Here is a 15,114-nt window from a genome sequence, read left to right as displayed (position 1 = left end):
GAAAGAATCCAAAACTCTTAACCAACTACACTTCCCATATAGCTAATATTTGATATTTATTAATTTTATCTTTATGTACTCTAATTTAAATTCCTTATAAAATTACTTTTTCCTCAGTAGCAAACAAGAAGCTAGTTTGTAAAAGAAGAAGGACCTTTATTCCTCATGGAAGGATGAAAGGGAAAATTCTTGTCCTTCCAAAATCCAAAAGCTAAAAACCAAGAAAAACACCCCCTCAATCCTCCTCCTCCAAGTTGTCATAAGAATCATCTTTGGCTTAATACTCACGATGATGAATTCTGGTTTGACTTGCATGGACCAATAGAAATGACCGCTCTCTATGTTTTCTAATTTTAACGAATTTTTAAATTATAAATTTTGTTTGTTTGGGCGTGGAAAACTCTAGTATTGGATAGGGAATAGTGGTGGGCCATGGAAGGCCGACAATATTCGCGCTTTAGAGATTCCATAAACACATTAAAAAAAGCGAATACGTGTCGTGCGCCTTATCCTCTTTGTTTTCATATAACATTTACACTATCGTAGACGGCTTCCCCATGTCTCTATGAAGCCGCCGATAATTAAATATTTATATTTATTTATTCCTTATTCTTGTGTCCTTTGGTAAAGATAAATTTATGTGTCCTTAATGGATAGAGATGCATCCATTTTTATTAGGGTTGGTAATCACTCCCCATTATTGTTTTTATTTGATTATTTTTTGCGAGGATATTGTTGGATTGATTGTTCTTTTGTTTTTATATTTATGATGGGTGTCTTATATATTTATTGTCTTTTTTTCATATAAGACGTTCATTTTCGTTTTATTTATCTTTGTTTTTGCAACTTGAATTTATTCATTTTTATCTATTTATGAAGGGTGACTACTTCTTGCTTACTTTTTGTTTTATTTATTCTCTTATAAGATGTTGGTTTTTGTCTTATCATCCTTCATTTATATAGCTTGAATGCGAAACCCTTTTGTTCCCTGTTCCAAGGCAACTATTGCTCACCTACTTTTAGCCTCCTTTCTTCTCCTACAAGGAATCTACTATTATCTTTTCTATCCTTCGCTTTCTCATTCTATCTCCTCTTGTAGAGAACTTATTCATCACCCTCTTCTTGCCTCCTTTCTCTTCCTATCGAGTACTTGTTTTGGTCTTCTCCATCATCCTTTCCTATGGCTTTAACACTTTCTCCCTCTATTTCCTCTTATAAGGCAACCACTACCTCGTCGCCTTCTTGCCTCCTTTCTCCTTCTATAAAGCATCCACTTTCACCGTCCCCATCCTTTGCTTCGATAACTTTAATGCTTTTTCCTTCCATATCCTCTTGTGCATCAACTTTTCATTCCACCCCCTCGCATTCCACCTTCACGATGTGTGGGCCTACCACACACTACCATTAGAAGGGGAATATCACTCCAAGCTCCTCCAAAAGGGTAACTACTTTTTCTTCTTTGAGATCCTCCTTTTTCACCTAGAGGCCCACATTACATTGCCACTACAACAAGAATACCACTCTTATTTTTCCCTATAAGATGACTACTTAGTTTTTCTCCTTGCATTCCTCCTTATCACTCATCTAACTATCACAAACTATCAATGGCATTCAAATATCACTCTTATAAGAAAACTACTCTTTTTTCCTCCTCATATTCCTTTTTCATCACCTAATACCCTAGTACAAAATACCACCAGAATGAGAATATGCTCCACCACATTCATTAGTGCTAAGATGTCATTGGGGATAATTGAATCTTGGTCTTCAACACGAAAGTTAAATGGTCCTACCAATTGTCCACAATCCTTTTGACTAGATACATGGAGGTTTTAATAATTGCCATAATATCAAAAGAGTATGAGATTCTCAGAATAAAAATCACAATTAAAAAAGAAAGATGAAAAAATTATGTAATTAAGTCATCTAAATTTTTATTATTTTTCAATTTTTTATCATAATATTTGAATTTTTCAAAACTATTCTCTTTTTCAAATATAATAGATATAGATATCTCTTTCTTGCACACTAAATAGTTAACTCAAAGTAATTAATTCAAATATTATTATATATTATATATATAGAAACATTCTAACACATAATGTCATTCTCTCTATCTTCATTCAAACATATATAGAAAAGATATCATCTCTTCTTACAATTTTTTTAAATGAAACTTTCACTTAAAATCTCCCAATTAAGTTAAAATGATATTATGATCTATCAAACTAAAAATATCTCCATTCTAAAAAGAAAATTATCCCTATATAAAATTTTATAATAATATTAATAGTTTGGTTGACATAGCTTAATTTAAACTTCTCCCTCGTGGGAATTATAATCTCTTAATTTCCGTCAGGAGGAAGGGGTGAGCCAAGAAAGACGGAGCATTTGAGGCTTTTCTTTGCATTGGAGTTAACTTATTGCGAGGGTTGAGTTTACAGAGTTACGGGGGTGTCGTATTCCTTCGATTATAACTCTTGACAGCTAAAAGAAAGAGAAGGCACTTGGCGCATTCACAATTTCGCTCGATTTCTACGACGCCATTTCAACCCAACAATAAGCGTTTTAAACGTAAGCACAATCAAAATTCACTAGACCACCCTGCAAAAATTCAAACTTCTCGTTCAAAGGATAACGAAACAGGTTGCACGAAAGAAATCTTGTTCGGGATTGCAAACTTCTCCTGTAACACACGGGCTGAAATTGTCTTTGTATGTTTTAGCATTTATTGCAGTTGATAGAAGTTTTTCTTGCACGTAATGAAGACCAGGAAAGTAGCAGGCTTAAGTTATTTGGGAGGGAACACCGTGGTTGCCTTCCCTGGCCACGGTCCTTATTCTTATCAGGAGCAGCACTGGAATACGGATTGTTCGCCGCTTCCGATGAATTCATCTCCTATGAAAGAGTTGAATAACCAGGGGTTTGCTCTTGCTAGCATGGATGTTCCGGTTTCGACCGCCTTCTGCACAGGGCTTTACTACTCTTCGCAGCAGGAACCCCAACACTTTGGCAGGTTCCCTTCTATGACTCAGATGCCAAAGGCTTTGCATCAATTTTCACAATTCTCGACGAATAATAATGAACAGAGCCCAGGAACAGTGGATCAATTGCATGACATGTTGGGCTTAAATGACGAAGTGCCTCTGCCAGAATGCAGCAGCCAAAGCCAAAGGCATCATCATAATAATAATAATAATAATCATGGTGGTCATCTCAGTGAAGAGGGTAGTGGAATTGGTGATGGACACTATTATGCAATGCATACCGGGTGGCAGCATCAGCCATGGCAGCCGACTTTTTCTCCAGCTGACGATACTTTGGGCACTGGCTGGAATGATCCTGTAAATACTGACAACACTTCAAGCCCTGCTTTTAATGTAAGCTACCTTCCTTTGTTTTTATCTTTAGACATAATTTTGCATAGAACAGCTAAGATTTAAACACAAGACCTCCCATTAGCATGCTAGGCTGAGCTGCAGCCCCTCTGCACTCCAGAGCATGTATTGGAAGAACCCCCTTGCAGTCCAGAACGCCCGAAATTGTATGTTATATGTGGTTTTAGATGTTAAAACACATATAACAACGAATCGGCTGTTTAAGCTTTACTGTGCAGAACCTAAATTGTTGGATTCTTCCAACAATAGTGATGATTTTCTATGTATTTGCAGTTGCTTGATGCTGACATAAATATTATACCCTTATCATTTCCAGTTGCCTGATGCTGACTTAAATATTGTACTCTTATCCTTGGATAGGTTGCTCATCAGGCATCAAAGGAATTCCCACTAGGATTGTTGCCCCAGCAACCGCTGCTAGGTCAGCAGAATGTGGGCCCTGTAGGAGGCAACCAATCTCAACCTGCAGAGGGCAATAAGAAAAGGATGAAGTGGACTCCAGAACTCCATGAGCGTTTTGTAGAAGCTGTCAATCGACTTGGGGGTGCTGATAGTGAGTATTAGTAATACTAGGCCTCAAATTTATTGTTACAATTTGTTTTGGTTGATTCTAAGTCAAGAGTCTATACTAATGATTATTATTTACTGCGCTGCTGCTATTGGATTGTAGGAGCTACGCCAAAGGGCGTTTTGAAATTTATGGATTTAGACAGTTTGACAATTTATCACGTGAAAAGCCATCTGCAGGTTTGTTTGGGTTTCGGAACAATGTTTGTATTCCTATAGTTTGGCAATTGTTTGATGGATGTTTATGTTAACATGGAATTTATTGGTCTACTACTTGATTTTTGCAGAAATATCGGTTTGCCAAATTTGTTCCAAACTATGGAGAAGGTAAAGTTGCCATGAAGTGATTTATGACATTATCTGGTTTACGTTAATGTTTTTGGAATTTAGTTTAATGTGGTCTGTCTTTAAAGTCAAGATTTGTATTTTAATGGTGGATTATGAACTGCCAACTAATTTACTATGCTGGTTTTATCTTGAAGGCGAGCCAAAAGAAATTCAAACTATAAGAGGGCATGGCAAATTCTTAATGTTAAATTATTTTCGCATTTTTTGTTTCAAAAAAATTACTTAATGCCCTTTTAGTATTTTTTGAATATGCTGTGTGTAATTAATCAATCAAATCCCATTATTATTATTCCTGTTGTTGTTGCTGCTGCCGCTGCCTGTTTTATGCTTTTTGTCCCATATTTTTCATGTCTACTTTGGATCATTATTTGGGATTACAGCTTTTTGCGATTATGCCAAGGTAATTTTATCGTCTTGCAATTTGCAACAATGGTGGTGATTAAGAGCTGCTATTTGATTTAAATTGTTTTTTCATGGTCACTGGTAGCTTAATACAGCTATTGGTCGTGACTACTAATAACTTTGAAAGATGTCTTTTCAGCCCATTGTTGAGATAATTCTATCGTAAAAAAATTTGACCTGTCTTTTAGGTTTGGGTTTTTTTGACTTTTTGATTATCGAAGGGGTTTCAGTTTATTGGATCCAACCCTGTGATATGAGCATTGCAATAATTCAGAATACATAATTTATTTTAACTGTATAATCCTCTAGGTCATTCTTGAGAAGCTAATTACTATGATAGTCCTGACTTCTCACTAAGAAACTACATTTGCAAGGGACCAACAACACTATAAACAATATATCTCATCTAAAGAAGAATGCATGGCAATGAAATTGAAGCTAAAAGAAGAGAGAAGAATCTTTCAAAACCCTCATAATGTTTGGAAGGCCATGACATACCGATTTTTAAACCTGCCAAAAAACTTAGAGAACCTTCCCACCATGAGAGCAATAGAAACACTGGAAGATTACCTCTGAGCTATATGCATAAACATGCATCAAACTCAAACTGAAAAGAATTAGAAACTAACCTAAAACTGAAAGTCCATGCAAAAACAAAAATGAGACTGAAAGTGGAGCAGTCTCAGAATCAGGTGTAACTGAAGTTTGTCGTGGAAGAGGCATTAAGGCAGAGGCTGTCAAAATACCCTATGCTCCTTGGTGTTCATATATGTATCAGGATCAGGAGGGCTAATGTTGGCTTCAGGGGACTGGAATTCAACCCATAATAGCTCAACATTACCAACTGTAGCTGCTGGGCTTAAGGAATATCCAAAGATTTTCTGAAATATTTGTGTTCCTGTAAGGTATGCATTTTCTTGATTCCATAATGGCACACCATTGGGCTTGTTTTGGAAGAGAAATCAAAGACATCCCTTGTCATAAGCTAGTTTTTCAATGAAATTCCTCTGAGCAAACATTTGAACATAAGTAGTTCTTATTGAGCCTTAGTCCACAAGTACATAATCCAGGATAAAAAATTTATGTCCATAGTTGCCTTAACAACCTTGACAGAGTAGGTTTGTTCTCTGTTTTTTTTTCCTTACAGAGACAGCCTTTAGGTTATTACAAGTTCTCCTCTAATTTATCTATGTAATTGTATATTCAGGATTTGGTAAATTGATTCCACTCTTGCTGGCTCCTTCACTATACTTTTCTGCAATGGCAGATTGCAGGCAAATAGCAAAGCTCTATTCAATAAAGTTTTAATATTAGAAGTTCTTTGTTTCAGGAATGAAGATCCTTCAGAAATGAAGTTAAAGAAGCCCAAAACTTTACAAAATTCTTGTAAAAGTAAGAATGAAAGAACTGAAACAGGGCAAAAAATGATGTGATATTGGGATGAAACAGCTCGAAATAAGATATAGCCAGATTGTGCTTCCTCGTGACAGTGTCTTTTCCTTTGTGTCAGTGGATTGAACCCATACCAGATGAAATAACTTTCAAAACCTTATCTTTAAACTCATCAAATAGATTCCTGATCTTGGAAGCAAATTAATTTAGTTATTCTAGGGTTAGGTTGATAAAGAGGGATCATTAGGGGGTTGACCACTACCCTAACTAACATTATCTTTGTTAATATCCTCTTTTAAGCCTTGGAATAATCCAGGATATTGCTAATGCAAGGGCATTCACTTGCATTGGTGGTCAACCTAAGTGAACACCCTAGCTAGGAAGAAAAAAATATTTTAACAGATGCTGCTTGAATTTCCTAAGAGTCATTTTCTGCATATCTGTAAAACTTTTTGTTTTAGGTAAATGTGCAGAATCACAGATACTTCTGGAAGCAAAATTTAGGGGAAATGTTAAAAAAGGAGGGAATGATTAAGCAGCGGCTGCATGTTTCCAGCATGCCCCTATTCACCTACATTAATATTCTAATTCCTAAACTGTAGGTTGTAAGATGTGGATGCCCACCCCTCAACAAGGTCCACTCTCATCCTAGAAGTATCCTAGACCCATTTGGGGTCCTATGAAATCTTATGACCAGCTAAGTGTAAAAAGGAAGCACAAATCTCTTAATGTAATGTGACCTTGATTCAGGGACCAGGTGGTCATGATGCAATAATAAAAGGCTAGATATTGAGTTGAAGCTTAATTACATCCAAAAATGATAAAATTAGCTTTAACACTATAATTAGAAGTGAACAAACTTGTGGACTTTTTGGCTAATGTGGTTGGATGATTAGACACCGTCACTTCATTCATCAACTTGAATGTGGATGATTAGTGAGGACAGGCAGGTTGTCAGATACTGTTGATCCCCTGTGAAGGACCTCTCTCATTCTGGAAGCATCTAGGCTGATTTGTGCTCCCATGAAATCTTATGTAACATAAATCCTGAAGAAGCAGAATATCTGGGAACATTAATTTCACTAATCTAGCCAGAGTATGTTCCCCTCAGCTTCAAGAAGAGCATTAATCTTTATTTTCCAACAAATCATCATATTCCTCAAAGTTTCATTTGCATAAGACAAATAGATCATATATTTATATCTGGATCAACTTTCGTGCTGCAGAAAGGTGGTAAAATGGGTAATCATCATTGTTGAGAAACAAAAACCGCAAGAGTCCTGCTTACTTTTGCTAGATGCAAATTGTTCTCTCTTCTTTTCTTTTACTTTAGGCTTGTGACAGCCTTCAGGTTTAAAATTTTCAGGTCCACGATGTCAACCTATGAAGTAAACATGGCCTATCATGGGTACGACTTGAAATGCAAACCTTGTCTAATTCCTTAGCCGTTTTTTTATAATTCCTTCCTTTCTTCTGAAAACATGTATCATTGTTTTCGTGTTTACCCTCTGATTGAACCATTGCCTCATCCTTATTTACCTTGCCCTATTCCTTCTTAGCTTTGTTCAAAGTACTATCCTTAATATAGTGGTCAAAATTGTTAAATAAATGCATTCATGCAGTATGTCCTCATGATTGAGTGGTTACAATTTTACATAATTTAGGTTGATCAAAATCATAGATAGTGACTTTTGACAAATCAACCCATCTACAAACTTGAGCATGGGTTCATAATGCCTTTGCATTCTCACAATTAAGAAAGTTTCCAAAATTCCAAGTATTCTCAATATATATTTAATGGTGTCCCTAACAAATTCGTAAGCATATAGTAGCTTAATGCTTACCATTCTTTAAATATATCCTGTAGATCAAAGTTAAACACCCAGTTTGAGAATAGGCAAAGGCAATGAACCAAATTCGGTGAGATGCAGCAGCCTTAATAGTTCATCCTATTTTTATTTGACTGGAGCATACCTCATGCCAAGAATGTGAAGTTGTTCCACTCTAAAACCTTTCGATTCCAAACCTCTTTGATCCATAGTTACATGCTTTTGTATGCATGATTCCATACAGTAACCAAGAATATAAGAGCCCAAGCAAACAGCTTACTAAAAATTTAGCAGTGTCTATTTCAAGAAGATTGAGAATAGAAGAGTCAAAGAACTCACAATCATCCAAATGTATAACCCGCACAATCTGAAAAATAAGTTACCTCTTGAATCTTAGCCTGAGGCATTCCCAATTCTTCTTCTCTAAGAACCTGTTTGATTTAATCTAAAATAAAAATAATGATCCATTATGAATCAACTTATCTGGAAAGCCATTGAAAAACCTAGCAGTAGCAGGACCTTATTTTGAGGAATTTGCAATCGAGTACTGTACTGTAGGGCCTAAATTTTATTGAATTGGACCACAAGAAGGCATAGCAAGATAACCCTGCCTTTGGCCACTTGTTTCATGGACAAGTCACAAAGCAATATGCTTGTTCTTATTCAGGTGAGTAATCTGCAAGTTTATCTTGTGGAACTGAGTGCTTTCTATAAGCATCTTGAATTCCTCCCCAGCTTAAGTATCTCAATATCATTCGAGGCTCATTTTTCTTGTGTCAATACATGCCTTTTATTTGCTGTGGGAGATGTTGTCAGTACATTTTGCTTTGTGTCAGGGACAAGCTAATGAAATATTGCATTTCCAAATTCATCAGCTAATGGGCAGGACCATGAGATAAATTTTTGCAACCAACATCCTCTCAAGTTTGAGAAATTGTTATTCCAGCCATGTCAGTAAAACTGTGCTCATTTGTTTTACCATTTCCTCCAAACCAGGCACCGCAATGGAATTGTGCCTTTTATTCTTCAAATATATTTAGAAAATTCTAGACTTTATTTGTGCTCAATACAATCTGTATAAGAATCAAGCAAAACCCACATCCAGGAAAAGAACACAGAGATGAACACAAAACCGGAACCAATATAAAAGGGGTACATCTTCAAGGCAGTAGGTCATCACCTCACGGAAAAAAATGGAAGTTAGCAAGCAAAGCTAATACAAAGTAAGAAAGAAGGAGAAAATCCTACCAACACTCAGAAAGAACAGAACCTGAAATCAATAAGTAGATTTTGCAGATCCAGAGACAAACAACACAAGTAAATGAAAGAACAGAAGGGAGCTCACACCAGGTAAAACAAAACAGTAGAGAGGCATTAAAATTGTTACTTGTAACAGCAGGTTTGTTCCCAGCCCACAGAAAGCTCAAAAAAACTAAATTAATGGACACCGTTATGAATAACAGAAGTCATAAAAAGATGAGTAATGCCATCCAAACAGTTGTGAAAATCAAACCAAAAGATAATAGAGTATTTTTGGAAGCTTTCAAAGTTCCAACAACAAATTTCATGAAAAGTTGTTAATCAAGAATGTTAAAGTTGAGCTGTCCTTTGCCTTAATGTCAGGATTGCCTGAAGTTTGAAACCTTGGAATAAGGGTGAATAGAAAGTATCCTTCATACTATTGCTCCTACCTTTATTGTAAGTGTTTTAAATTGTAATCTGACTATTGGAGCTGGTGGAATGTATATGCTATGGATTAGTTTCAAAGCTTATCAACTTATTATTTGGTGTTTTACTAAATTTTGCATTTTTTCTTGACAGGGAAGGCAGACAAAAGGAGAAATTCCCTTGAAGCTTCATCATTGGACTCAAAAACGTAAGCCTAAATGGTGCCTTACATGATTTTCTTTCTTTATCTTCTTTTTTCTAGTATTTGATTTGTTTGGTTTGTATCTTTGCTATGGGTTTTTCTTTTTTGTCCCTACAATAATCTTATCAACTTTAGCTGAAAAAACTTCTAGTTACATACATATAGAGGAATTTGATATGATACTTTGAGGCTTTTATGATATAATGATCAATAATTGCAGAGCTATTTAATCAGTTATAAATGGTTTACTTACATTTGCATTATCTTAATTGTGTGTATTTTGGGCTTATGAACGTAAGTGCGAGAGAATAAGTGACTTAATTTGTATATAATGTTTTATTTATCCAATTTGGTAAGAGAGAGGTACACCATTCATTCTACAAAGGTCTAGGAAGAATAAGAGTTCTGTCAACTTTTGCATCTAATTTGTAAATTTCATAGATTCACTTGGTCACATATGCATAACCAATGTCAAGGTGTGAGATGCACCTCTATATGGAGTCTGGAAAGTTCCTTTGTCCTTTTCCATGTACAAGGTCCCTTCAGTAGCCAAAACTGAGTATTATACTTGGAATATAACCCTCATCTGTGTCTCATTTCCCAATTCATAGCTTCAAATAAGTGTTGGGGGCTAAGGACTGAATTCTGATAGCTTCCTATTTTTTTCAACTTGACATTATGTTGTACCCAATTGAATTTTTTGCATTAAGTCATCTTTCAACTCAAATTTTGGTTGACCCCTCGTTTTGTGAATCATGGGCAAATCTTTGTTCCCCTTAGTTTTGAATATTGTCTTTGTTGTTTCTAGTCATTGTCTTTGCAAGGTCTATGTGAAGAGCTTTCCAATGCATCAGGTGAGGTGAAGATTGTAGCTCTGACAAGGGATCTCTCTATACAAAGCATCTCCCATGTTAGTGAAAAAGTTGTCAAAATTGCCCATCTAGACCATTGGCACATGCCTGCATGAAGAAGAGATAAGTTTAAGTTTTCAAAATAAAATGGGTGCAATCTAGTGGTGTGGCATGTGTCCCTATGAAAACATGTCTAAGAAGTTTTAAGTCGAAAGGTACACCTGATGTTCAGCTGTGTGCTTGGCTGAAGGGGTGTACCAAATTGGTATAGGTGTTTAAAAAGGTGCTACTTAGTGTGGAGGTGCATGCTTGACCAAAGATCTGTACCAATTTTGCTATCGTTTTTGAAAGTGGTGCAATATGACCCCAAGCATGTGTCTATGTGAAGAAGTGCACCAAATGTAGTTTTTGACACCCATTATACTTTGTAGGGCATGAGAAAAGAATCGAGCTGTCAATCTGTAGTAGCGAATGAACTTTATGGCACAAGCATTCCTATGCATCAGCCTAACTTAAACTGGATTGGAAAAGGTCAAGAAGATCTCTTGGATAGCTTGAGGTGTTTTGTTTATCATCAAACGAATTATGCACATTGGAGAGCTGTTGTTGCAATTTTGGATGATGAAGAATGAAAGGTAGACATTGCAGTAGGAAAGACCAATACCTCCTCCTTTGAATAATCCTTGTCGGATTTGAAGAAAATTCAAAGTTTATACAAGGACTCAACGTAAGGCAGATCCAATGCTTGTCAACGAGCCAATTCAAGTGATGGATGATTGACAGGATAACAACAATGATCTTGGAACATATTAAATTTCTAAAGTTTTCAAGTTGTGAGGTGTTTGACATGTCATTACCCCACATAACCCTTGTTTTGGAACTAGATGTCTTTAAAAGACTGTACATAGAACAATTATCAGAGATCAAAGGAACTACTAAATATGCATTGCCAAGAAAGAATTAGCAAACAAATCATCTCCAGTGCTGTATCTACAATAGTTACCTGAACATCAAATAGCAGAGACAGGTGTGCCTTTATTCTATATGACTATATTACTCACCTGAGGCAGTTTGGTAATTTTGTTCTGTTCCAGTAATATCCCATGATCTGTTTTGAACCATGTTTGACATGAATTCAGTTTCTATTTTGAACAATTGGTTTCAACACAATAGTTACTCAAATGTTACAATCACCTATTTTGCTAACTTAAAAGATACAGAATCCAGGTATTAGTATGGTCTTTGTATCTTACATTTATACAAAATGTTTTAGAAATCCTTAACACTGCTGGGATATGACACGTGCAAACAAACTATAAAACATCAAGATTCAATACAGGATTTTCTCAGCCAAAATATCTTCAAATATGATTACAAAGATGAGTGGCATGCTTAAGTACTATGGTTCTCTTTGCAAAGGGCACGTGCATTTTTTTCCATTTATGTTCTCTTTTAATTTTCCCCCTTGTTTTAAGTCTTTGCTTTTGTTTCGGAAGTATCTAATGTGTCCTGAGTGTAGTCTGACTGCAAATCTGTGCAATATCTGATGTGCACCTGAGTTATATCATATCCTATGGGATACAAGGATTTTTATATCCAGAAGGAAAGAGACTGTATTTACTATTTAGTAACATAGCCACACTGTGTTTCCTTGATCTAGATTAGAGCCTCAACTTGCATTTGTGTAAAAGATTTCCGTTGTTTGATGTGGATGTCTCTGCTTTCATTTGATGGATTGTAGCATTTATATTTTTATATCCAGGAGGGAAGAGGTTATACATATAACATGGGCATTACGTGTTTCCTTGATCCAAATTAGAATCTTAACTTGCATGTAGTGTCAAAAGAATTTCACTTTTATGTGGATGTTTCTATTTTCATTCCATGGATTGTACAGTTCTTAGATTTTCTCCTGATACAACTTTGCTAATATGAAGTCAAGTATCATGATAGAACTGCCTTTTATGTCCATTTAAATTCAAATTACTACTCTCATGTTGTTTGTTATACAGTACTTAGAATTGATTAGATTGTGAACATACCGGTCTTAAAAAAATGTGCCTTAGAATCTCTCTTTGGTGTAGGTACTAATATGTCCATATTGAAAAGTATGCAGCATGTGCACAGACAGATACACAACCTTTACAAGTATTCCAATCTATTGATCATTCAAATAGCGCTATACTTTTGAAACCATGAAAGATTGCCTACAATGATGGCACTCCATTCTTTCTGTTTGAGTATGGAGATTTAGGTTGTGATCAATATTTGCTACCCTTTTTATGTACATTTTACATTTGTTCTTTAGAAGCTTGTATTGTAGTATTTGCTAATTTTTGTTATTTGTTTGCTTGTCTTTTTAGCAAAATAGCTTGAAATTTTATTATAGACAATTGATTGACTTATCTAGCTTATCTAGCTCTTGAGAAAGTTGAGGTTATTTAAGATTTTAAATCCCTGGTCTTTCTTGGACTGCTCCCTGGAAGGCTGCAGAAGAGTGATGACTTTTGTTTTATACAGGGGTGAGCAAATTACAGAAGCATTGCTTATACAGTTGGATGTTCAGAAGAAGTTACATGAACAGCTCGAGGTATGATCTCTTTCAATGGGATACTTAGCACAGCTATATATTATAATTGAGCTTGTAATCCTGAAACCTTTTTGTACTGTTACAGAGCCAAAGGAATTTGCAATTACAGATGGAAAAGTTGCTACAAGAGATGCAAGAAAAATCAAGTGGCCTACTGAAGGGCAAGATCCCCTCTGCTCATGATTGTGAAAGCCCATCAGTTCAGCTTTCAATTGATCCCATTTCTACTGTTACAAATAATTCTGATGTTTCGGCTTCACATCTGGAGATAACAGCAAAAGCTAGTGATGAGCGCTTCACATCTCATTGTTCAGTCAGAAATAATTCAATGTAGAACACATGAGGGAAACAATGAGGAAAATTTTAATATTCGAAGCTCTGCCAGAGATTCCTAAGAAATGAACTTCAGAGGAAAAAAGTCAATCAGCATACATATGAAATGGATTACATGAAATGCTGATTTGAAATCTTTGATGAAGACAATCAGCAGTAGTCACATTTACAATTTGAAGTCCTATGTGTTTTAAGTCTTGACAAATAAACGTAGGCCATTTCTTTTAATGGCTGCAGTAATGCATTGGGAAAGGTTTGATCTGAATTACTTATTATAGTAAGTTCACTGATTGTGGATTGCTCTGACCACTATAGTGATCTCAATTTTAAGACATTTTGCAAGCATCTAAAGAAGAAGCAATCTATGGCATTCGGGAAAAAGAAAAATATTCAAAGTGGCTTGGAACCTTTTCTAGCATAATTTTGAGTTTTCGCTGTTTAATCCTTTTGTTTCTTTTTTTCCAGCACGCTTTTACGATAAGGAGACATCAGACTTCTAGATGGGATGAAATTTACAAAGTTTGCAGATACCATTTGGCATTGTTTACTTCAAGAAATTTTTCTTCAATTCAAAACTAATCGCATACCTAATCACTTTACTTAAGATTTCGAATTGAGGGTAGTCTATGGAAGTTAGCAATGGTTTTGATCCTTCCAAAGAGTTCTGAATTGTAATAAATTGAATATGAAGTTGAGACGGAATGTTTCAGCAGTTTGTTTCTTGCTGGGTATCGCTTGTCTTCCAAGAATGTTAATTTTCATTGTGCATATAAAACTTACATTGGAGTTATAGACCTCAAAAAAGCCATAATATGATTGTTTAAAAATCTTATTATTTAATTTGTCTATTTAATTAAATGAATATTTACTATTTATTTGATTATTTAATCATTAATAATCAGTTAATTAAATTAATATTTAATTAATTTCATCCTCAACTTTTTTTTCTATTAATTAAATAAATTATTCAATTTATTTAAATTAATTCATTAAGTCACACTCTAAATCAATTAAATGAATAAAGCACATTTATTTAATTTAAACCCCTTTCCTCATTTAAATAAATCATAAAATATTTATTTAAATCCCTAAACTACCTCCCACTTGCATTCTCCAACAAATGCAAGTTCCACCTATTTAGTTGAAATAAATAAATTTTATTTTAATTAAAATCTTATTTTCTCTCACCCACCAAACCCACTTGCTCTTCTATTTTCCTTTTAAACTCTTCTAACTCATTCTAGATTCTTCTAAATCATTCCTATTTAGCCTAATCACCCTCCCTAATTATTGTCACATTCCTAAGCAACTTGAAGTCACTTCTCAAAGCCTCAAAGTCTTTGAAAACCATTAAAGTCTTTATGTCTTCAACAAGTTAACCCCCAAAGTCCTCCAAACCATTAATGGCTCTTACATAACCATTTATGGCTCTTACATGACCATTAATGGTTAAACTCATGACCATTAATGGTTAAACTCAACTCACCCACATGGTTAGAGACTTTCTTTGTAACTCAACCCTCATTTAACTCAT

The 15,114-nt window shown here is 35.2% G+C and overlaps 1 protein-coding gene across 1 annotated transcript; it reads left to right on the top strand.

Moving 5' to 3' along the window:
* The first annotated feature begins 2,362 nt into the window (after positions 1-2,362).
* Positions 2,363-14,022, top strand: LOC131040994 (protein PHOSPHATE STARVATION RESPONSE 1). The gene is made up of 7 exons (XM_057973971.2): positions 2,363-3,380; positions 3,759-3,951; positions 4,069-4,145; positions 4,253-4,292; positions 9,758-9,812; positions 13,178-13,247; positions 13,333-14,022. Exons 1-7 carry the CDS (start codon positions 2,763-2,765, stop codon positions 13,579-13,581), a joined length of 1,302 nt encoding a protein of 433 aa, XP_057829954.2. The 5' UTR covers positions 2,363-2,762; the 3' UTR covers positions 13,582-14,022.
* The last annotated feature ends 1,092 nt before the right edge of the window (positions 14,023-15,114 follow it).

The sequence above is a fragment of the Cryptomeria japonica genome, chromosome 4, assembly GCF_030272615.1.
Source record: "Cryptomeria japonica chromosome 4, Sugi_1.0, whole genome shotgun sequence".
In the NCBI taxonomy this organism is placed as follows: Eukaryota; Viridiplantae; Streptophyta; class Pinopsida; order Cupressales; family Cupressaceae; genus Cryptomeria; species Cryptomeria japonica.
This window is presented reverse-complemented; position numbering and strand designations above follow the sequence as displayed.

Coding starts and splice junctions, on each gene's coding strand:
- LOC131040994 (XM_057973971.2), top strand. CDS start 2,763: ATGAAGACCAGGAAAGTAGCAGGCTTAAGTTATTTGGGAGGGAACACC. Junction 4,146..4,252: donor ACGTGAAAAGCCATCTGCAG/GTTTGTTTGGGT, acceptor TGATTTTTGCAG/AAATATCGGTTTGCCAAATT. Junction 13,248..13,332: donor AGTTACATGAACAGCTCGAG/GTATGATCTCTT, acceptor GTACTGTTACAG/AGCCAAAGGAATTTGCAATT.